This window comes from Epinephelus moara, chromosome 1 (genome assembly GCF_006386435.1).
Source record: "Epinephelus moara isolate mb chromosome 1, YSFRI_EMoa_1.0, whole genome shotgun sequence".
Classification (NCBI taxonomy): Eukaryota; Metazoa; Chordata; class Actinopteri; order Perciformes; family Serranidae; genus Epinephelus; species Epinephelus moara.
This window is the reverse complement of record NC_065506.1, coordinates 39,482,442-39,506,251: the sequence shown is the minus strand read 5'-3', so window position 1 is coordinate 39,506,251 and position 23,810 is coordinate 39,482,442. Positions and strand designations below refer to the sequence as shown.

General features: G+C 39.3%; 2 protein-coding genes across 14 annotated transcripts in view; both read right to left on the bottom strand.

The window, feature by feature from the left end:
• Positions 1 to 2,932: 2,932 nt before the first annotated feature.
• Positions 2,933 to 14,776, bottom strand: LOC126392882 (sorting nexin-1-like). The gene is made up of 15 exons (XM_050048595.1): positions 14,619 to 14,776; positions 13,627 to 13,774; positions 11,142 to 11,278; positions 10,952 to 11,018; positions 10,665 to 10,708; positions 10,372 to 10,513; positions 10,199 to 10,277; positions 8,575 to 8,650; positions 8,367 to 8,480; positions 8,131 to 8,224; positions 7,762 to 7,967; positions 7,354 to 7,497; positions 5,115 to 5,195; positions 4,360 to 4,431; positions 2,933 to 4,143 (listed from the first exon to the last, which is right to left on the bottom strand). Exons 1-15 carry the CDS (start codon positions 14,736 to 14,738, stop codon positions 4,093 to 4,095), a joined length of 1,575 nt encoding a protein of 524 aa, XP_049904552.1. The 5' UTR covers positions 14,739 to 14,776; the 3' UTR covers positions 2,933 to 4,092.
• A 4,345-nt stretch (positions 14,777 to 19,121) lies between these two features.
• Positions 19,122 to 23,810, bottom strand: part of neo1a (neogenin 1a) — a 254,047-nt gene continuing 249,358 nt past the window's right edge. For 9 of the 13 annotated variants that reach the window (XM_050068070.1, XM_050068757.1, XM_050068925.1 and 6 more), the window contains 2 exons: positions 22,100 to 22,236; positions 19,122 to 21,481 (listed from right to left, as the gene is read on the bottom strand). In XM_050068070.1, the coding sequence (XP_049924027.1) occupies positions 21,329 to 21,481; positions 22,100 to 22,236 (290 nt within the window). In that variant the 3' untranslated portion in view covers positions 19,122 to 21,328. The other 4 variants (XM_050068509.1, XM_050068843.1, XM_050069007.1 and 1 more) reach the window with 2 other exon arrangements.

Genomic DNA, 23,810 nt, shown 5'->3' with positions numbered 1-23,810 from the left:
AGGTTTTGGTGTAACACGCCCACAAAAATATCACCTACAGGACGCAAACCATGGCAGAAAAATGGCTACAACCCCGCAAGATCAAACACCACAAAAGTTAGTAAAGGATGTGTTGAAAACGGTTGAAAACTGCTACACAACCGNGTAAAGGACGTGTTGAAAACGGTTGAAAACTGCTACACAACCGGAGGTGGTAGGGCGGGACTTCAGCGGGCTCGTTCCGCCCAATGAGAGGCTGATCTCTGCAGCGAACGTCCGCCCACTCAGACTACTTTTTAACAAGCTAGAAAAGTATCAAAACCATACAGTACCTACATTTTGTAGATTTCAAGCACTTTTCTTTTTTGAAGTGTATTTTTATTTATGTATTTGTATTATATAATACAGACAAGAAGGAAAAATGCAGAGACAAACATTGAAAAAGTCAACTACCGTTAATGTGTTAATGTTACATGTTGTGCATTGCATTTCAAATAAAAGTCCAAAAAATAAGTCCAAGGTCCATTTTTGGTATTTTTGGTACTCACTATAGGGGGCTGCTTTACTCCAGAAACATACATACTGTTCATGTGTATGTTGAGGAGCTGCTGTATCAAAAAGAGTTATCCTCCCCCAGAAATTAGGGTTACGATATGTTTCTTTTATGATTCCAATCCATTCCTCTTTTGCTGTGGCTCAGCATTTAAATAACCTTTATCAGATTTGATGGTTTAGTCACAGACTTTCCCAAAAAGTGTTGTGCTTTTCTTTCACAAATGTGGGAATGAAATTGAGTTAAAATGTACAAAACAGTGAAATTTATCTTGCCTGGCCGGGCAGCTCTCTGGGTGCTCAGCACCCCTAAACCTCTGATCCTAGAATCGCCCCTGCTTAGAAGCGAGTGAACAACTGACCCAGAGGAAGCATGTACAGCAAAATAAGATAGAGCTTATTGTCAAGGTTAATATGTTCTTGGGTTAAAAGCTCAAATCAGCACACTAACATGCTGATGCTGATTGGGTTAACTGTTCAATTTGTTTGCATTTAGCATTTTAGCATGCTAACATTTAACACCTAAGACAAAGTGCAGGTAATGCTGATAGGAATGTTATTAGTTTTAAAGGTATTTGATCACAAATCAAAATATAAGTATTACAAAATAAATATAATACATGTTGGCCAGATGATGGCGCTAGATGTTACAAGATCAAAATTACTGCAATTCATCACCTGGGGACCATGAAAAAAAGTATCACAGTAAACAGTCCCATGTTGGTCAATATATAGTACATCAATAAAAAACTAAAACTGTTTCAACAGGGTCATTTGTATTATTACATTGTGAAATGCAGTGTCGGGGAGTTAAGAACTACATGAAATGGCAGTTTTACTACTTTTGTTTCTGCATAGTGATTCAAGTAGTTAAATCATTTTTTTGCCATTTACTGTGTACTTCGAACACTACTTTTTTTCTTTTTTTTTTAAAGATATTTTTTGGGTGTTTTAGCCTTTAACTGACAGGACAGCTTAAGCGTGAAGGCGGGAGAGAGAGAGGGAAGGACATGCAGCAAAGGGCCACAGGCTGGAGTCGAGCCCAGGCCGCTGCGGCAGCAGCCTTGTACGTGGGGCGCCTGCTCTACCACTAAGCCACCGACGCCCCAAACACTACATTTTTTAATGAGGTGCAGAGAGCGACATGGAAAGGAAAATATCAAAGGTTTGAAAAGATAAATTGTACTTTTGCAAGGTTGTGTGAGAACTTTTGCTGACATCCCTCGCACTTTCCTATGACTTGTGGGGTATTTCGTTATTTGTTTATGTATGACCTGAGAACAAGTGGGCACTTTTTACAGTAAAATCAATTGAGAGGCATTTTTGGTGGCATTTGACATTTTTTGTATAAGTATTTTGTACATTGTCAATTTGATCTTTCTTTCTTTTCTTTTTTTTTAACAAAGCAAATTTTACAAATTACTTTTTGCTGTAGGTCAACTTCTTCCAGTGTGAAGTAAATTAGCAGCTTGCAAAGCTATAACAGGCTAACTTCACATAAAGTTGTCCTGTTAAAAATCACGTTTGAATGGAGAAACAGTGTGCAAAGAATGGATAAATTGAGGAATATGGCTCTTTTACACAATTTGATTAAGTTCTACTTCATGCTTGGGTTGAGACATGGTGAGGTTCTGCGGTTATTAAGCCCGGTGGATGATACTGTGATAAGTGTGCATACACTAAAGCAGGATTTATAGTTGTGTGGCAGAAGGATTTAAAACACGTGGGCCTGTACAGGCAGAAGAAATGAGTCCGACCCTCTGGAGGAAGCATCATTACACATTGATCAGGATGCGCAGAGGATTTCAAATTTGAATTGATTTCAATGTTTGACACTAGAATAGTTCTGCTTCAAGAAAATACACCCTGCGCCACATACAGGAGTGTACAGTGTCTGAGAGTTTGTGTTTAATATGTGGATCTGCAGTGTCACCAAATTTCGGGAAAGGTTCAGTCAGATTATCTACAACACAAACAGGTGTAGTTGTCAACCAACAGCAGCAATTTACGTCATGGTTAACTGTCAATATTTTCTGAAAAACACATGAAATGATTGCAATCACAAGAGGGCCTTTTTACATCTTAAAGCCTCGAGGCCATTTGCTTCATTATTTATCCATGCAACAGAGCTTTTTAATGGCAGACATTTTGACATATCATAGTAGGAAAAGCACAGCTGTATTTAATTACATTAATTGTGGCTTTATTCCACTAAGGGGAGGCACTGGCTTTGTGCATGCTGGCTCACTGAAACAGTACTGGGACACTTAATGGAATCGAGCCATCGTTAATGTAATCAGTTTCACCTGTGCTTTTCAAGTCAAAACGTCCGCTGTGATAAAGGTCTCCTGAGCTTAAATAAGAAATCCCACAAAGACAAAACAAGAAAACATGAAACCAGTGCCCAAAGTTTAACCAATCATATTTATTTTGTACATCTACCTGTTTAGCATTTCCAGGAAAATGTGTGTGCTAATGCAAAGTGGTTACAAAAATAAAGCACATTCTTACGTAAATATGACATGACGGAGAAACTACGCTTACAAATGCTGAGTAAGAAAATAAGGGACCATACCACTTGAATGTCTGTGCCTTCCTGTCACTGTTAAACCAATTTATCAAAACATGTATGGTTACTAATATCTGAAAGTATTTGTATGATTCGATTCAAGTACTGTACATGTGTACATACGTGTCAATAGTCATTTACAGGCAGTAAACAATCTCTGCAGCACTTTCAGACGAGTCGCTCTGGGCCTAAATCTCTGACACAAGAAATCAAAGTACTTAAAACGGTTTGCGGAAGAAAATGGATTAATACAATATTTGACAACATGATTCTAGTAAATACATCGTCATAGAAAATACCAACAAAGCAGTGATTGCATATTCTCAACTTGCACTCACTGTAACCTTCAGTTTCTGTTATATTGTAACAACTCCAAATGTCAGTTTTAATATGATTTCTATGATCTAATATGCAACGTGTGATACAATAACAATGTGCTAATACTCCTGGTAAATGACCTCAGTCATCAATAGTGGTATTTTCATTTTTAAAAAACAGCTTTTCCAACTGTACAATGCATTTTAGTGCATCAAAACATTATCTGACATGCATCCATCAACATGAGCTGTTAGAGGCTGGAATGACTTACATACGTCTATCATCTAATGTAAACTATAGACAATGTTGCTCTAGGGCAGTACCTCAGTGTTTACACTTTATCATACTGGTTTAACCAAGAAACATAAATATATAGCCCACTGGCAGACAGTGGGTCTTTACAAATACTACGGCCAGGTCCACGTTCTGCTTTATACCATCTTCAGTCAAGTACATAAACAAGGAGTTATGCCAAAGAAACATTTTGTAAATGCGGCAGCTTATTATATCAAAAAGAACTGTACAAGATAAGAGAATACACTATGGTTAAAAAGATGAAAGAAAAAAATGGATGGAAGTTTCTTGTGTGTTTCAAAATCGTCCTCTCAGTTCCTGGTCAAGAGGTAAAGTGTTAAAAAAAGGCAGTTGGGGTCTTCAGAAAGTCTCCCTCTTCATTAAGCTATAGCCTTTGCTTCAGGCAGGAACGCCTCCCAAAACTTAACGAGCTGGAATACAATCAGGACGAGAAGAATAGAACGTTAAAATGTTGTAATCACTCAATATTTCAATAAAATCTAATTATAACCAATATTTCAAAGTCTTGATATCCACAATAACTATAAAATGCTACAGTTAAAAGGGACACTTTGGTAATCATGAGGTTAAATGCACTGAGTAAATTGTACAAGTGAATATAATACTTGACATAGTGAAATGATTACCCGTTGTTGAGACTGCAGCATCGCCTCCAAATACTTGATTATCTGGCTCCTGAAGTCCTTGGCTTTTTCTTTCTGAGGAGACAAAAGTGTTGTCACGTCTCAAGCTCTTTGCCAATGGAAAAGCCAGCTGTGAGAATTTCTGGCAGAAGTGCACCTGCTTCCAAGAAGCTTTTGGCATTCGTCAGGGCCATTTTTTAACATTTAAAAATATAAAATATCTGAGCTTCCATCTCATCCCCCGAAAGACAAGTCTACCTGCGAGCCATCTCACCGCACTGAAAAGGATATGGGATGCCTCAGAAGACTATTTTAAATGTTGGATCTGGAAAGAAGAATCTTTCTGTCTTCAGGCATATTCTATATCAAAACATTAGCAGTGTTAAAAGCTCCTACTATAACCGGGTGCTCCTGATCTCATCTGCCAAAATCCTGCCTGTCTGTTGAGGCATCAGTTTAAGCTTGAAGTTGGCTGATGCACAGAGACTCCTTGGTTTATAGTGACCCTGATGAAGGCCTCTAGCCCAAACATGTTTGTCTCACTATTAAATTGTTCTTTCTACAACGTCTACAGTGAAAGCAATACAAGTCCAGAAGGTCACACACACACAGTGCCTATAAAAAGCATTCAATTTTAACTTTCTCTGTTGATCTGTTTAAAAGACAAAAACAGCATATTAAATCTACTTTGATCCAAAGCTGTAATAAGACAATAAAACATTAAACTTTGTATTGCAATTATAAAACCATAAACACACCTCAAACCTGAGAACCTCCTTGCGTACAGTCATGCCAATCCTGTCGAAATCTCTCTCGTACTGAGTGACCCTCGCCTCCCACTAAGGACAAACAGGAGGAGGAAACAAAAACAGTCAACAAATCATTAATGTCTTGATACTTTCAAGCATGTGGTATTAAAGTCCCCCTCCAGACAAGTTTTAAAGTATGTTAAAATACAAATTAATTTATGAATATTTTGTTTAACATGTTTTTCCCACAGGTTAAAAATCAAAAAAACTCTGAAAAGTGGCTGGAAGCAGATCTAATCTCTCTCCCTCATCGAGAAATTCTGGATCTGGCCATGCCCACCACCACTGCTTGTGCTAGGTTCCGCTATCTCCATCAGTAGCCCAGCTCTACATTGACCGGCATAAGAGGAGTACACATGAAGATGGTTAGCATTAAAGGAAACATAAGAGAGATTCAGCCGTACATGTTTGAGCCTTAGTCAGTGACCAGCAGACACATCAGAAGAATGCTAAGTTCAATTAGCATCTTTTATTAATGTTGTTTGTTAGCTTGTTAGCCTGTAACTAGCAGTGGCTGACACAGCCTTACTGGCTGTGCAATATACAATAATATCTGCCACTATGTCACCATGTTAATATTGGTCTGGTTTACATGCAAAAACTGCACACTACCATGTTTTCTGTCAAAAGTTTCAACATGCTAATGCTAACTCCAGGGGTTAAAGCAAGAAAAAAATTTGTGCCTGAAATGTGGAGCACAGAAGATTTGTGTGCCTGAAATCTGAAATCTTTTCCGGAGCAGGGGGGCTTGGTGTTGCGGTCACAAAATGAAGAAATAGAAATGTATGTGTTGCAAAGGAACGTGTTCAGTATTAAAACAAACAAAAACATTATAGCTTTAGTCGTTCTCTTTTTTGCCTTGGTGCTATTTATTTTTAGAAGCTAAATCATTTAGGCTGTTTGCAAAATTGTATCGCGCTTGATGTGAAATAAACAGGCAGTTACGTCGAAATTTCGCCTCTGGGCAAGCATGTCATCATTGAAATGGATCATATAACGTTGTGGTGGTGACTTTAAAACTTCAGCATAAAGGACTTTTATCGCAACTTTCGTTTCTGTCTGGTTTCTGTTACCTTACCTTCAAAATTACCGCTGGCTTACTGGAGCCTCTCCTGCTCCGTCTGAGCTCTGTGTCTTAATGTGACATGATGTGAAAGCATGCACAGGCATCAGTGTTGATTGGCTATCACTTGTGCAGTGTAACCAATCAGAGGGGGCTGTAGGTGGGACATCGTTACAAAGCCCAGTGCAGTGGGGACTGCAGGCAGGGAGGGAGATGACTGTATCAGAGCCAAAGGAGCGAGTTTTAAAATACATTTATTTGATCGGTTATCAATGAAAAAACGTCCGATGCCGATTACAGTAAACAGTAGGTTGTGTTTACTCTCACACTGTGCACCTAAATCATTTTCCCGGTTCACACATCCGCTCTATGCTAGAGGTTTCAGGGTTTTTTGCCAGTGTTGTGTCACAGTCTGCTCCCCCATCAATATGTGTTTAGTTTTGGAATTAGTGACATACTTAATCTAGCCTGCCCAGCGTGAATCTCAGATTTTAGGGAAGTGCAAAGACATCGCCCCCTTCAGTAGTGGAATGTGAAAACACCTGTTTAGTGATAAACTTTGCACAGATACAAGTCAGTAAAATCAAGGTCAGACATTTTAGGGGACATTAACACTAAAGAAAAACACATTTTTAAGTGTAGGGGATCTTTAGAGTTTTAGAACATGAAGCCTTATTCTTGTTAACAGTTAACAAATACACATAAACTGCTTATTCTGGAGAACTACAGACACTTGTTGCACATCATGTCCCCATCTAAAAACACAGTATTATATCTAATCTGAAAACATTTATCAAGAAATGAAAAACACTTTACTGAAACTGATAACAACAGGTACATGTGTGTAGTGTTGTTGGAGTTGTGATGGTGCTTCTACATTGTTCATGAGGAGCATAAAGAAACTGGATCAATATCAAAGAGGTTATTTTTGCAGTTCTTAAGAGAGGGCTCCAATTAATGACTATTTTTGCCACCAGGCTGTTGTATTCAAAAATTTAAAACGATGTGTAAGGACTTTACAGCTCATGCTGGGTTGTAACTTAACTCTACGGGCCTTTGTTGATGTACAGACCTTTGAGACTCGTTTTAGTGCCGCAGCAGCTGTGTGGTCACTGTGCCTGTTACCTCAGTGATCTCTTCTTTGGCCGACTGCAGTTTGTCCGGCTTGTTGGCCCACAGCAGCTTGGCCTCGGCCTCTCTCTTCTTCTGGAGTGTGCTCTGAGCCTCCTGCCATCGCTGCCATGCCCGCACACGCTGGTCAAAACACCCCTGTGGACATCCGACACTTGATCACTTACCAAACAGAGAACAGGTAGCACACTCGCAGTAAAACTGTGACCTAGACCAATGATAATGGTTTATTCAAGATTACTGAAGTGTGCCCTTACTAAAGTAAAATAACTACATTAAAATGTTCAAGATAAGCGTTCTTTTTTTTTACTCAAGCTTTACTCCTAACTGCCTCTGAAGAGTCTTTATCTTATCTTTACTTCTTCCTACTGTAAAACTACCATTCTGCAGCTGTGAGCTCACCCTCATAGCACCCAGCAGGCGGATGTAGTCGGCCAGCAGCTCTGCAAAGATGAAGAAGTCACTGGCTGCCTGCTCCTGATGCAGCTGCTCCATCTTGTCCTCCACCTCTGCCAGCTGGGAGAGGGCCCTCGACAGGGCTGTGTTGTCCTCAGAGTTTCCCAACATGGCCATACTTTTGGCAAATACTGCCGTGTTCCCACACAGCTCTGGTTTTGGAAACAGAAAACTTATTCAGTCTGCGTGTTTCACCCTGAAGGACCAGGCAGCTGGACTGTACTCTTCTGTTTCCTCTGTTCGGAACTTGACGTTTGAATTGGAAAAAAGAAATTGGGCAGACAAAGACAATTCAATACAGCAGATGCAGCTCACCCTTTCTGTGGTTGACCAGGGAGTCGACCACAGCCTGAAGCTTCCTCAGCTGCTGCTCCTCATTCTCCACCTCCTGGAACTTGTCCTCAAACCACTGAGACACACAGCAACATATCAAGATCTATGATGGTTTATCCAACAATGGATCTTCTATGTCAGAATTACACAATGCATCTTCACATGCAGGCCACATTCACAACAGCCTCCTGAAAACACTTCATCCACAGTCTCCTTACAGTGTCAGACTCGTTCATCTTGATGGTCATCTTGTTGACGGCATCTGAGGCCTTGTTGATCATTTTGAGGAAGCCAGCTCCACTCAGCGCCTGAGTGTTCACTGCTCTGGGGAGCTGAAAACACACAGCCAGAACTCAAAAGTCTTAATCTTAAGTCATTAGCCAGCTTTCTGCTTTGAGAATTTTATTTAGATCTGAAAATACTGACCTCCTCTCTCTCCAAGAACTCACGGACATCAGGATCTTGTAGTAACAATGGGTGAGACACTACTCTCTGCAGATACCTACAAAAATAAGAGTGGCAAACTACGTAAAAACTAACACATGAGACATGCACACAAAAACATGGGCATGGGTAGAAATATATTTAAAAAAGACCCAGTATGACTTTACTTATCTCATTAAAGGAATACTGTAACCCCCAGATGACCTCTCGTATATCAATTACCCGCTCCGTGTTATGATGAATACCTAAAGAAAGCAGTTTTCTCACATACCTCCACTGTGAACAAAGAATCCAGAAATAGAGAAAAATCTTAATGAATTGAAGTCATAGGGGTCCGCGTTGAACAACAACAAAACTACATCAAAACATCTGTTTACAAGCTCTCACACAACTCTATAGTTTAATCCAAGTCTAATCTATCCAGTTGTATGCTCAGTACTTCCCAAACAGACATCCTTTCCAACACGGAACTGAACTGAAGTGAAACTTATCTATGCTCTCTTTGAAGCCAGACTCCATTGTCAAAAGCAGTAATTTTCCCTTGCTGAACAAGAGAGCTGCTGGTCTCCCACTGCCTCAATCATTAGTTTGTGTTACTGTGTGACTTTGCTAAATCCCAACTAATCCTCTAAAATACCAAGGCCACACAATAACACAAACAAACTAACTAATCAAGGCCGTGGTAGACCAGCAGCTCCAGTTTTCAGTCAGTAAAATTACTGTTTTTGTCAATGGAGTCTTGGGGTGCGTTCTGAATCGCATACTTCTTCTTTTTGCTTTTAGAAGGCACTGCAGCTGCCCTTAAAAAGTACGCACTGTTGCATGCTATATGAACACAATTGTGACATTCTACTTTCTCATAACGTTAGGCCTGAAGTTTGACCCTCTTGCTTTTATATCCATTACCATGGAGATAAACAAATGCCACTTACCGAGTTCACCAGAGACAACCCGGAGATCTCCACTGCTGTTACTTTGCACTGAATGTAGTTTAACTTTTAAGTTATAACTGCCCTGACTGTAGCTTCTTACATATTATATTTGCGACAGTGAAATTACATCTGTAGTTTTCCGTCATTGCTATTTTTATAATTATGTCCTTTTGTCGTTTGTCATATTTACGATTATTTTGTTCACTTAAACAATCCTGTTATAACTATTGGATTGGTTATCAGTGACTTGAATGCGCTGTCATCCGTCATTGTGACTTCTGACAGCTGTCAATTAGCTGTCACCTGTTTGCGGCTCAGTTGATGTGATGTATTGTCCATAGGTAAGTTTCACTTTCAGTTCAGTTAGCCATTGAAAAGGGCTGTCTGTTTGGGAAGTACTGAGCACACCCCTGGATATTTGAGACTTGGATTATACTGCACAAGTGGTATGAGAGTTCATAAACTAATGTTTTGATATAGTTCTGCTGTTTTCCTGGACCCCTATGACTTCAATTCATCAACAATCCTCTCCGTTTTTGGATTTTTCGTTCACCAGATGCATGCGAGAGAAACATTTTCTTCAGGAAATTCAACGAAACACAGGGTGAGTAAATTATATAGGGTTAAGTATTCCCTTAATAAAGTCACTGTATGAAACATGTTTGGATACTTGCCTCTCTAGAGCTGCTCTTCTTCTCTCCACGAACTCTACTGATGATGGGTCGTCCATTCCCACCTTCACTTTGGTCATTCCTGTTGATCCGAATGACAGTCACCAAAAGGTACACAAAACAAAGCAGGAAACATACTTTTTTTTTTTAAAAAAGATGAAGTCCAAGGCACCCACCAACGACACTTTTCTCAGGTGGTGGTGGAATGATGCAACCTTGGAGCGACTGCTTTACCGACAGCTTCTCATAAAGACCCAGGAAGTCACTATAACGCCTCCTCACAGAGAAGGTCTTGTTCTTAAACATGGCCAAGGAGGTCTGAAAGTTGAGACAGGGACACCGCACTTCAAAAACCACATAGCTAGAAACAATAGAGACAATTTAGAAATATTAACAGTTTTAGGAGCCATGTAAAAACAGACTAAATATATGTATGACATATGCAATGCAGAACAGCTTGACTACAGACCCTGGTGGATACTTTGTAGGCCACATATGCATTCATGCCGTCTCCTAGGAGGACAGAAACATTGGAGATACATTGAAGATGAGAATTAATCTTCTTCAGGCTTCAGTCTGAAATTAATGTGTGAGTGCATTTAACGGTTGCTGAAATACAACCTACGCTTGTACAAGCTACAACCCCAAAAGGTTACTATTCACTGTCATAATTATACAGCTACCTTTAAATTATAGAGAGCTATATCATAGTTTTGACAGTATCTGGATTTGGACAGTATGAAAAAAGAGACTGACCGACTTTCTCAGGGTTGGTGACGGCAACATCCACATCGAAACTATCCCTGGCCTCTTCCTCCTCCAACTGTGTTTAACAAGAACAACACAACTGGCTGTAACAGGCAGGTAACTTAGTGGTTACAAAAACATGGATGCAATGAATTGTTTCCAAGTTCTGAGGGAAGCTCAGCTCAGCTGTGGCCTGTACCTGCTCCAAGGAGGTGGGCTGCATGGCTGCAGGGCTCTGAGTGAAGGAGGAGGCAGGACGGGGGCCAGAGGAGGAGGTGGAGAGCTCTTTCCGAGCAGAGCTGCCGGGCGTGTCTGTGCTCAGCTCCACGTGTGCCTCTGGGGAAAGAAGACTTTTAATTAATGTGTGTCTGTCTTTATCCACAAAGAAAAGAAACAGGTGAGTAAAGGGTAGCTCAGACAATAGCACCGCACCTGGTTTATCCAGAACAGTGGCAATTATTACTTCACTGTAAACTTACTTACTTAACTAAAACTTTATTTTGACCTTTTTTTATTCCTCTGTAAAAGTGAGCTGGACTTGTATCTGGTTTAGGATATGGGATGATAGACGACTTTATCGCAGACCATAAATTGATCATGTTGAATTCCCATTATCGGGATAATCATGAATCTTGTGTCCAGCAGCACCCAAAGACACTACTGGGCAACCAACAATAAAATAGACTCTGCAAAAACAGGCTGCAAATGCACCGACCTCAAAAAACACTAAATGTCTTAATCAAGCATTGGAATATTTCATATCCTCCTGAGACTCGAACATTTGTTTGGTATGTGTTTTCAATTTCTCCTAGCTATTTGGGATCAGTAGGACATGATAAGTATAAAAAACTAACCATTGTCAATGATAATTAAGTCCCAGTGCCCTCAAATGAGACGATAATAAAGTCCCAACTTCTTCAAACAGCTGGAGAGATTGCTACCATCTTGTTTTTACATGGATTAGTGTATTGTGCTCTAACTACCACTAAATGGCACAAAAAACGTGTCCACAAATGAGGACAACAGGTCCAAGTTAAGCAGAATGAAGTATACGGTGCAGTAAACCCAAAATGTGATGTCCTCATATGAGGTCACAGGATCTCAGGAGGTTATTGAAAGATATTATGCCATTTAAAATAGTTGAAAATCCTGGTTTTGACAAGAATATTTGATTGTTATTTTTTGGGATGTTCACTAATAAAATGCATGTCCTAAAAAAATGTTTCTTAACTAAATCTAAGGCAAAGTAATAACACTTTGTTTTGGTGCTATTTTTAGAAATTTAAGCATATTTTGATGATTATCATGATCATGTGATGAATTGTAATTACTTATCATGACAAGATTTTTTTTTCTATCATCCCATGCCTCATCTTGTTAAATGTGACAGCCTGATAATCCTCAGTTTCCCATTCAAACTCCCACAGGCTGTTGACCATATGACAACAAGATTTTAGACGTAGTGATAATGGCTCAGTACTTTTTGGGAACAGACCTTCAATGTGTCCAAAGCACTGAGAATCAAAGAGATTTGAAGTTCTGGAAATTGGCATTGAATTTATGGTTAGATTATTTACATATCTGGACCTCACAACTATGTCTGCGTTTTCTATTTTCGCTTATGATTTGTTACTGTGGTTTGTAAATGTCTTTTAGAGGGTGGCAGGATTTTCAAAGTGCTTTTTTCTTTTTTCTTTCACTTCTTAGTTTGTATTTCTTTTGTATTGCACTTGTTACAAATCTCATGGTGTGTTACATATTTAATGTAAAGCAAAATCACTTTACATATAATGAAATTAAATCAACTTGCCTTGACTAGTCTTTCATCAGATAATTTGATATAAACTGGTAAAGTTTTCTTACAGCTGCTTGTATTAACTCCAACTGAATGTTACAGTGTGGATATGGGAATCCAGCAGTTTGTACAGGTTGTCACTAGAGCTAATATGACACTTGAGTTTAGGAACCAATACGAAAACAATCCACTTTTCTTTGGATCCCTTAAGTTCATTTAACAAGCTAAGTCAAACAAGTACGGAGTGCTTTAGTATTGACAGACTTTTTTAAAACGAATAGTTAAACTGATAAAGCAGAAGCATAGATATCCTGACTTTTTGTCTGGAGTCATGTGCCAAAACGCAGGATCCTAAATGGCCACATTTTTCAAACTCTATGCCCAAAGTTTGTAATGCAGAGTCACTGATATATATTTCCAGTCTCCAAGCTAGATTAGTTGATTAACTGATTAGACGAGCCACAAAATTACTCAGCAGCAAACATCCATAAAGCAAAGATTTCTGGTTCCAGCTTCTAAAATGTGGAGATTTGCTCCTTTTCTGTTTAATATTATAGAAACTGAACATATTTGGGAAAGAAGACAAGTGTAATTTACATAATGTACTAACTACTATTTTTTTTTTCACTAAACAAAAATGATGTATGGTTTAATCGATGATCACAGTAGTCCATAGCTGCAGCCCATGCCGAGATGACATCACCTCTTTAGTATTTAGTCTCATGACTAAATCAAGCTTAATGTATAAAATCAGAGGAATGCCCCTTAAAGATCGACATTAAAATAGTCCAGCATGACACAGGCTTAAAGTAAACCATTTCACAAGACCTTGACTTCTCTTTAGGATCTGCAAGCACTGCAACATTAAAACTAGAACACGTCTCCTAACCAGCAAACAGGTCGTTGTCATCATCAGAGTGAACTCCGTTGGATTTAGCAGTGGTGCTGCTGGCCTCCTCCTCGCTGAACAGATCTGGAGGCTCATCGTTGACGTTGTCTGGCTGAGAGACTCCTCGACTGACAGCCACGGGGTTACTCTGCAGACAGGAAGGACACATAGGAGGGACACATGATTTTAATGAGACACAGAAAGACTGTGGTGGAATGTAACCAAGTACATTTACTCAAGGACAAATTTGGGGTAGCTGAACTTTACATGAATCTTACTTCACTACACTTCATTCTGCATAATCAGTACTTTCAGTTTTGATCCTTGCTATATATTTGATCAATTTTGCTAATAATACTTATGATTTTTTTTAAGTAACATTAAGTATTCAGGACATGTAATGGAGTATTTTTAGACCATAGTATTCCTACTTAAGTACACAATCTGAGTCCTTCTTCCTCCACTGCTAGACACACAGACACAAGGGGTGACATTAGAGGAGTACAGTTATTGGCCTTGTGTGATGACCGTTATAACGGTCACACACAGATAAGGAGGAATAAGAAAATGGCTGGCTGGGGTCATGTTAGCTGGACATTAGCCAACACAAACTTACATTCCTAACAAAAAATGTTAATAACGGACCATTGAACCGAACACAGAAACCAGAGCATCTTTAAATTAACAATTATGCTCTAGGACAGGCCGGGAAAAGCCAAATTAAACGCAATAACTTGCTTATTTCAAACCCAAACTACTCATTTTCTACACAAACTAACTTCAGCTAACTTTCTGAACCAGTTTCGTTTCTGTTTATTAAAAACCTGACCCCATTTCTCGCCTCTCTGTCGGTTAGCTGCCAGTTATTTTGGCTGCTGCCGTGGATGCAGGTCAGATCAGATAAAGGGGCTGACTCCTTGTCTCGTTCACTTCACGCAGATATCAACCGTCACAAAATGGTTACGGTTCGTAATAATGAGCTGTAAACATACGTTACTGACGAAGATGTCCTCTCCCTCGTCGCTGTCTCCGTCTGCCATGTCAGACAGTCCGGCTCCCGGCTCCTCTGTGGCAGGGAAAGGAGGAGGAATCCGATCTGAGCTGGCCGCCATATTCCGTGTTGTGAGAGGGACTGACGTAGGCGGAAGTTGGAGGAGATGGGAAATGGCGGCAGCGACACCTGCTGGTCGCCGAATAACACGACAAGCAAAGACCTCTTATAAGGTTGAGTCCTGCATTTTACACTTAAAGTTACACTTATATTTTTAAGAATCGTTTTTAATATATCTATTCTAAATTAATATTTAAATTTGACAACTTTTTTTCGAACAATAAATAAAATAAAGGAGCAGAACCTTATATTTATTAGTGCTTTGAAACAGTGTTTGGATCTCAATTTCAGAAAATATTTCTAGAAAAAAAATACAGAAAATTTAAATCTTAAATTTGAAAAACTATTCTTTGTGTGTTGCTTTAGGGTTGTGTTAAGGGCTCTGGTGGAAAGTCTTCAGGATTATGAGGTACTTGTACTTTTACTTGAGTATTTTTTTAAGTATTTAGTATATTTATGAAACTTTAGACTTCTACTACTTTTCATTTTGTATTTTTTTTTTTACCTCACTACATATATTTCACAGCTTACTAGCTCAAGATTTCACAAGATTAGATTATTAATAAAAGAAAATAGAATTCCACTAATAAATTATGGTATATTATAGGTTCTGTCATACACAATTTTACCAGGTGATTCCAGCAAACAGATTTGTTTGTTGTATTTTTAAAATTAATGTGTAACATTTGACAACCGTTAGTAAAAAATAAATTTAAAAAATGAAATAAAATAAATAAAAGCCAGTTAATAATTTTGTTATTGAATAGTGTTTCTCTATTGTTTACCCTTCCTGACTTTATATTTTTAATTTATGATGTAGATCTATTCATTTTTTCCCATCACCTGGCTCTAATCTTTCTCTATCTTTATCTGATCTGTTTCTTGTGCTACTATAACATATCTGTACCTACCTGAGATCAACAAAATGTTTTTATTTTACAGAAAAATCTCTCACGTTTGTACAGGCATTGTTTTCTATGTGAGGTTATAATAATTATTTAAAATACAGATTGTATAATAGTGCAGTTGTAGGTGAGATTATGCTCATATGAAAACCTTTCAATGCGTTTCTGATAACTGAGGTCAAAACAAATTTGATAAACACATTTTCAGATACAGTAAACCAGAGCAGGGAGGTGAGCTAATTTGTTGTGTTTGACTTTAATAGTTTCTTAGTTGTGGAGACTGCTGTTTTCTGAACTTATAACACTTATGGAACAGCAAATAAAGAGTCAAACTTAATTTTAGGAATTCAAATGTTTTTTTTTAACGGTCAAATTACTTTAAAAGCTTTACAACACCAAATAAAATATACATAATTTTTGTCTGATTTTGATTGATCTTACCTTCATTTACAGTGTCTGTTTCTTTGGCACTTACCTGAAGCAACCAAACTTGTCTGAATTCTGCTGCTGAACATGGATTCAGATTTACATTTCATATGCTGGAGTGCCAGCTGTTGACTAACCTGCAACAGTGAAGCCAAAATGGTGGTGAGATTGTATGAGCTATGGATAAAAGCTCAATATTTACTTCATCAATACTCTTCTTCACACTGTAATGAAGTGAGACCATCTCATAATCATTAACTTTTCCATTTCACTTCATCTTCACAGCATTTCTGGTGATGTGTGTTTATTTCAATCTCATTTGTCAAACTTTGCACATGTCAGCATTTTTAAATGTCATGGTTTATTAAAATGTGTCATGGATTAATTTAATATCACACCACACTTTTTTTTCCAGCTTCATCAACTTGAGACTTGAAATTAACACCAACTAGCAGCCAAATGCTGAGTGAGTCAGATCCATCAGCCGCTCAGGCTGGAAGCCAGTTTTTACTCAGTCTCACATGATGATGAGAAAACCAAAGCTACAGATGTGATCGAACAATTAATCATTGACAAAATCTCACCTTCAGTCTGCAGCACATATAAACCTAAGAAGAGGTTAGTCAGTCTGTATGATAGTAGTATTTTAGCTGTAAACTAAAAGAATTTGTAACTGCATAAATGACAGTTCATTAAGCACAGTCTTCATCTGAAAATACACAACTAACTTTAACTCACTAACTACGTGAGGCTGAAAAGCTCAAACATGACAGCCGCCCTTTTGTTTCTCATTCAAGTCCATTTCAACAGGCCTAAAGAAGCACTCCTTGACTAACAGCTATTTTCGAAAATTTAAATACATAAATTTCTTGTTTTTGCCGACCAGCATTGAAAGATATTCAGTTAAATATCCTAAGAAAGCTTTAACTTAATCATTTTAGCTCTACTTGACTTTCCCAGTACTCACAGGGCTCACTATACAGTAGACTTAAGATTATGTATTACTGAGTACAACCTTCACTTTATGTGAAGAGCCTGGTGACGCGAGGCTAATTACAACCTATTTCTGCACACTTCAGCAGTGGTGGAAGAAATACTCTGAAGTTATACTTAAGTAAACGTAACAATACCACAGTGTGACAATACTCTGTTTCAAGTAAAAGTCCTGCATTTAAAATCCTACTATGGTAAAAGTACCTAAGTATTGGCATCAAAATATACTTACTGTAAGTACCGAATGTAAAACTACTCATTATACGGTATGGTCCATTTCAGAATAATATATATTACATGACTGCATTAAGCAATGCATTCATATTTAAGCATCCCTAATGTTGCAGCTGGTAAAGGTGGACATTTTTAATTACTTAACTGTACGGTAGCTTTACTCATAGTAAGACGTCCTAATTTATTAATTGGTTGATTCATATTTGTATTAATAATCTGAATCTGCAAGGTAACCAGGAATGAATGCTGTCAAATATATGTGGTGGAGTAATAGATAATAGGTAATAGGTAGGTAATAGGTACAAGATTGGTGGCTTAGTGGATAGAGGAGGCGCCCCATGTAGTGGCCTGGGTTCGCAAAAATGCCCAAAAAAATATCCTAAAAAAAAAAAAAAAGGTACAATATTGTAGAAGAGTAAAAGTATAAAATAGCATATAATGATAATACTCAGGCTTTTAATGACGGGACAGTTTGAAGTGTGTAAGGGAGAGAGTGACGGGATGACATGCATCAAAGGGCCACGAGCTGGAATTGATCCTGTGGATGTTGCCTGTGGCAAGGACACTGCCTTTGAACGCAAGTGAACCTGCTCTGCCCACTGAGCTACTGGGCACCCCATGTGCCTTAAAACTGTACTTAAGTACAGCACTCGAGAAAATGTACTGTTGCATTCCATCACTACAGTGCTGGGGAGTAACTACTAATAAATAATAAAATAACTGTCTCTGCGTCCAGATGGGCTACATTAATGTGTCAGTGTGCGCTCAAAGTTTGAGCGTCGTGTTTGATTGATTCTCTTGTGGAGATTTGCTTCACCTCGCTTCAGCCAATCAAATCACTGTGCATTGCTCTCAGCAACCTGAATCTGCCATGCCTGCGACCAGCCGACCACACCAAGGCAAGTGGTCATGTATGTGTGGAAATTCAAGAAAATTTTCCTTTGTTCATCGTTCAGTGCAAAGCTTGTTCACCAGCAGTGAAAATGCTGTCAGCCTTAAAATACTTGGTGTGAACCTGATGAAACATCAGCCGGGGTGTCAAACATACGGCCTGGGGACCAGAACCAGCGCACCAAAGGGTCCAATTGGGCCCACTGGATGACTTTGCACACCTGATATTGATGCACGTGTGAAAGCTGAGAGGTTTGAGTTTTAATTTGCACATATTTTTCGTATGATATTGCAGGCTGTTGATCATTTGTTTTGTAAAAGACTGAATGTTTTAAGGATGGACTTCTTTCCACTAAAAAAGGAAATAATCTGAGGGGTTGTTATTCATAGGTTATTACGTAATGGGTACTGGTCCAGCCCAGTGGAGATCAAACTGGGCTGTATGTGGCCCAATCAACTGAAATGAGTTTGACACCCCTGATCTACATGTTAATGTAACCGCAATCAGTCACGTAAAAATAAAAACGGGTCATCCACCAATTGGAAAATCGGGGTTTCAATTCCCTGCTCCTCCAGTCTGCATGTTGAAGTATCCTTGGGCAAGATACTGAACCCCAAATTGCTCCAGATGACTGTTCCATCGGTGTGTGAGTGTGTGTGAATGGTTACTGAGTAGCAGGTGGCAACATGTATGACAGCCTCGGCTACCAGTGTGTGAATGTGTGAATGTGGCATGTAGTGTAAAAGCGCTTTGAGTGGTTGGAGACTAGAAAAGTGCTATACAAGTGCAGTCCATGTACCACTACCTCTGTAACCTATTACATTTAAAAAGTAACCTTCCCCACATTCCACCGCCGCCTTTCAGCGATCAGTAAAAGCTGTGTTAATACGTGACAGGCGTCCTGATGGTGTTCGATGAAAAGAAGACAAGCAGAAACATTTACTTTGTTAGTATTCATAATAGTTTGTATACACAATGTATAGGAGCACCAATAAAAAAACATCTTTTTTTTCCAAACCTTTTTTCGACATTTTTTAAAAAGCCACAGATTTTTTTTCTACAGAAAGCAAAGAAAGCTCTGTACATGAACAAGCAACAACAGAATTCCTCATCGTGAGCTGCGGAGTGAACACCTCGGCCCGCTCAAATTCATATCATCTCTGAAGCAAAGAAAAAAATAAACATAAAAAACGAGACCAGCTGCCTGCTGCTTACCTAGGACACTACGTTACACAAACAGCTTTTGATATTTAAAACACAAGATATGTAAGAAATGTACTTTTCAAAAATTGTGAAAAAGTGCAATACAGGTTCAACTGTTTACAACTCAATAGATTATTTCCCAAATGGAGTCCGGTCCTTTTTTTTTTCTTCTCCCCCTTTGTTTTCAATCATTTTTTCCCCCCAAAACTTGTTCCTTGTTTGTATCCATAGTTAAAATCTCTTACAGTTATATTGACATTCATGACGATGTACATTTATGAGAAACATGGTATTCACAAAAGTAGAGCAAATTACTATGATTGCAAATGACAAATTTCTTTGGGTAAGAGGGTAATGAAAAACTAGTTTCTTAGATGAACTTTTTTTTTTCCTTTTTACATCGGATTTGTGTATAGAACAAGCTTCGTTTTTTTTCTTCTTCATACAAAAACTACCATGTAAAAAAAAAATTCTGGGAGTCCCATTCAAAAGGCCAACATCTTTGCATCTTCTAAGATTTGTAAAAGAACCAGGGCATCTGATGACAACAGCAGGAACAAAATAAAAACAGCAAAACACACTCCGCTGTGGGAAAATGCACACATGGTTCAGCAGTACGGACGTCTGAAACCAAATATTGGTTTTTGGAAACGACACACACATTCGATCGAACTTCTCATATAAAAGATAACTCGTCTGTTGCAGGTGATTGATTGATTGGGTGCCATGTAAGTTTTTTTTATTTTATTTTATCTTTTTTAAAGAGGGGTGGGGAGGGGGGTCAGCGCCCTGAGTCCTAGGTACCCCTGACCTGTGAGGAGATACTGTCAAGTCCCACAGAACTACATAGAAACTGCCATGGCGGTGAGTGACAGCACAACTCTGAGCGACATCCGCGGAGAGCCGAGACGTCTCGACTGTCCAACATACAAACACGTTGGTAAGGCTTTTAAAACGGAGCTCCCACAACAACGAACAAAAGACTGAAAAAAGAAGCTGTTTCAATGTACAAAGGGGGAAAAAAACAATGCCAGAGAACAACGTACTGTAAAACACATCAGGCTTTCTCTCCCCTTTTGATATGAAAACTGAGCTTCAGGACTCACTTGTAATCCCACTTTCATCCCAAATAATAATAATGAAACAACGGGAAACATCAAAAGAATGAGGCAGTTTAAAAAAAACACAACATATGTACATGTTAATAAGGATATGTGTGTAAAAAAAATAATACAATAACATAGAAAATAATAAAAAGTCATGGCACAATATATGACACAAGGGGGTAGAAACAAAAAAAAAATTGACCACGTTTATGAATAATGTAGGCTTGTAAAGGGGGGGGCTGATATCCAATGTTCACTTCACTGAAACGGCCCAATAGATATACAAAATGCACAAAGAAAACACTAAAACAAACACTGTGTGTAGACTGCGCCGCATGAGCACCAACATTAAAACCAGCATATTTTGGGACTTTCTCCTTTTGACTTGAATCAACCGTTGTCTCATCGTGAGCGAGTGTTCGCCGCCGCCGAAAAAAACCTACCGCACGCATTTTTGCTGAGGAAAAAATTCACAATCTTCCGGTTGAAAGCGACCAATGTTTTAAAAGTTCATTGTCTCTGAGAATGGTTCTTCATAAAAAGATGAAGCGTGTCACTTTTTCTTCCCTCTCATGGCAATCTCCTTCCTGAGACTGAGCAAGGTAAGCCGAAAAAAGTTCCTAAGTTTCAGTCTGGAGTTTGTTTGTTTTTTTTTTCTCTGCAGGGGGACGTGAGAGTTTTTTTGGGCACAAGAAGCCATTTTGTGTCCACCAGCCTCTGGCTCCCAAGGCTTGTGTTTGGGTGTGTTTGACATTAGAGTGTGTGTCTTTCTGCGTGTGTGTGTGTGGATGATAGAGAAAGTGTGTGTGTGTGTGTAGGTGTGTGTGCATGCTCATGGCGCTGTGGTGATGGCGTTCAGGTCCTTCATGAGGCCCTCGAGGTGGGCCATCTCCTCGGTCAGCTCGTCGGGCTCGTAGCTCTGAGGGAGAGGAACAGGGTTACTGCGAGGGGCGGGGGAGGGGCAGGGGGGGAGGGAGGCAAGCACCTGGAAGGAGGGAGGAAGGAAGGGAGGGAGGAGAAGAGAGGAAAGGAGAGGAGGAGAGGGTCAGTCAGGGATCTCTCACAGAGGATGGGGGGAGTCGTATGGGTGGGGATGAGGCGAGCCGGGGGGGATGGGTCAATGGGACTGAAGCGTTGTAAACAACAACAACAACAACAACAACAACAACAACAGGAGGCAGCAGACGAAAGCAACACATCCAAAAGAGAAGCCGATGCCAACAGATGTTCGACAGCCAATCAAGGATTAGGACACAGAGATTAAATGGTAAAAATAAAATCATTCCAGTTATGGGTCGTGTTAAGATCAGTTGTTAGAAATTAAATGAATTGATCAATGCAGCCAACAACACCACAAATAAAATGATGAGATTGAAGTTGGAAAGAATAAAAAGAGAGAAAGAACAAACAGAAACTGTGGTTAAAACCAATGTCCAGCTGAAAGGAACCGTATAATCCAGTGCCCAAAGAAAACATGGATTTGGAAGGAAATGTGTGACTGGTATAGTTTTACGAGACTAAATATTAAATATTCACCACCATTAGGCCTGGCAAAATACAGACTGCACTGCTACAGGCAGCCAGGGTGGGGCGCTATACTCACGCTGTCTACATCTTCCAGCATCTTGCTGGTTTCTGGCACATCAGGGGCGTTGGGCACAGTGACGACCATCGGTGTTCGTGTCCTTCCTAGTGTTCCGATAGAGGCTGTTTTAACAACATGGGGGTGAGTGGGAGGCCCTGAATGTGACAAAGACACAAAAATACTACAGTCAGTGAAGGCAACAAATTATGACATTATGAAAAATTGCTCTCTGCATATGTGATACATAAACCTTCAATCACTTTCTGCTATTTACTAGTAACTATAAAAGAGCAGAAAGTGTTGTAACCATGGCAGGTGAAATAGCTGGCAGGCCACAGAAGCCCTTGACCCAACTCTTTACAGAAAGGACGAGGAAGAAAGCGAGGAGTATCTTGACACATAGCTCCCACCCTCTCTTTAGACAGTTTGAGCTCTTGAGCTCCGGGAGGCGCTATAGAGTCCCTTGGGCACCTAATGTGTTTAAGAAGTCCTCAAGTGCCATCAGTGTCCTTAACTCAGCAAAGTGATGATGAGTTTCAAACCACAGACAGACAATGAGCTGATCTAATGAGTTTAAGTGTAATGACTTTACATGCTTGTCTTACTGACTATTTGTCTGCTTTTTACAACACTGTCTTTTATGTTTGGTGAGCCAAAGACAAAAGACGCTTCGTGTCTGAGGACTGCCTATAACCATATACTTAACATCTGGAGTTAAGCGTACTATATATGTTTTATGTTGTGAATGGTGATGGAAGTTTTCTCATGGGTCCATGAAAAGTCATGAAAAAGTTTGGACATTTTGTCCATGAACGTGAAAATGTGTGGTGACCCTGCTAACAAGTGTTGCCTCTGAATTCAAAGTCTGATGCAGCGTATCCCTCTGTGCTGCAGAGCTCCTTTGTTGTCCGAAAACTATTAAAAATACATCAGTGAGCCACAATGTTGCACTGGGTGACATGTTCCTTCAATACCATGAACACACACACTGTAGTTTGTTTTTGACTCACTTGTGATGCACCAAATACTCACTAGAGCACCAAATGTGTTAATCCAAAGCTGAAAGATGGTCACCATGAAACGCACTGTTTACTTCTGTTGCTTAGTGCTGCATGATTTGCAAAAATAATCATATTGCAATTATTTTTGACAAATATTGCGACTGCAATATGAGCCATATTTTAGAGATGGCTTCTGCATTTCATTTTTACGGAAAAAAATATAAAAATGATGATGATGATGTGACTTTTGTTGGAGTCTCTATCAGACAAGAAAGTTCTCTTACATCTGGAATTCGATTTATAGGCTAGGGACTCTCTGTAGCACCCCAGTGCTTCATTCATAACAGTATGTTGTGACACATTTTAGCTTTAAAAAAACTGGTCATATTTGTGCAGCCCTACTGTTGCTAAAACATGCAGGATTGAAATCTTCAGCTCCAACAGCTTAGAGCTGGGTGCATTAGACTAGATTCACAAGTCAGTCTTTAGACGCTTTGCTTAACTAAAGACTGATGACTTTCTCCCTGATTTTGTGTTTAGATGGGCGGATACAATTTCAGTGTTTAAAAAAACTCCCGACGTTGCAGAACCAATAGTAAATCTGCAGGGCGGTCCTTCGGTGGCTCGCTGAACTCTTGTGCTCGTAAACATAGTCCCACTAGAAACACGTGTAGCGGTACAAAATGGCTCAGACGTGCTCGCAGAAAACGCCGTCAAAGTTAGTGGAT

Excerpts from the sequence above, each read along its gene's own strand:
- LOC126392882 (XM_050048595.1), bottom strand. The coding sequence starts at position 14,738 with ATGGCGGCCAGCTCAGATCGGATTCCTCCTCCTTTCCCTGCCACAGAG. Across the intron at positions 10,709-10,951 it reads CACCAACCCTGAGAAAGTCG|GAGACGGCATGAATGCATAT; the intron begins GTCAGTCTCTTT and ends CTGTCCTCCTAG. Across the intron at positions 8,481-8,574 it reads AGTTCTTGGAGAGAGAGGAG|CTCCCCAGAGCAGTGAACAC; the intron begins GTCAGTATTTTC and ends GTGTGTTTTCAG.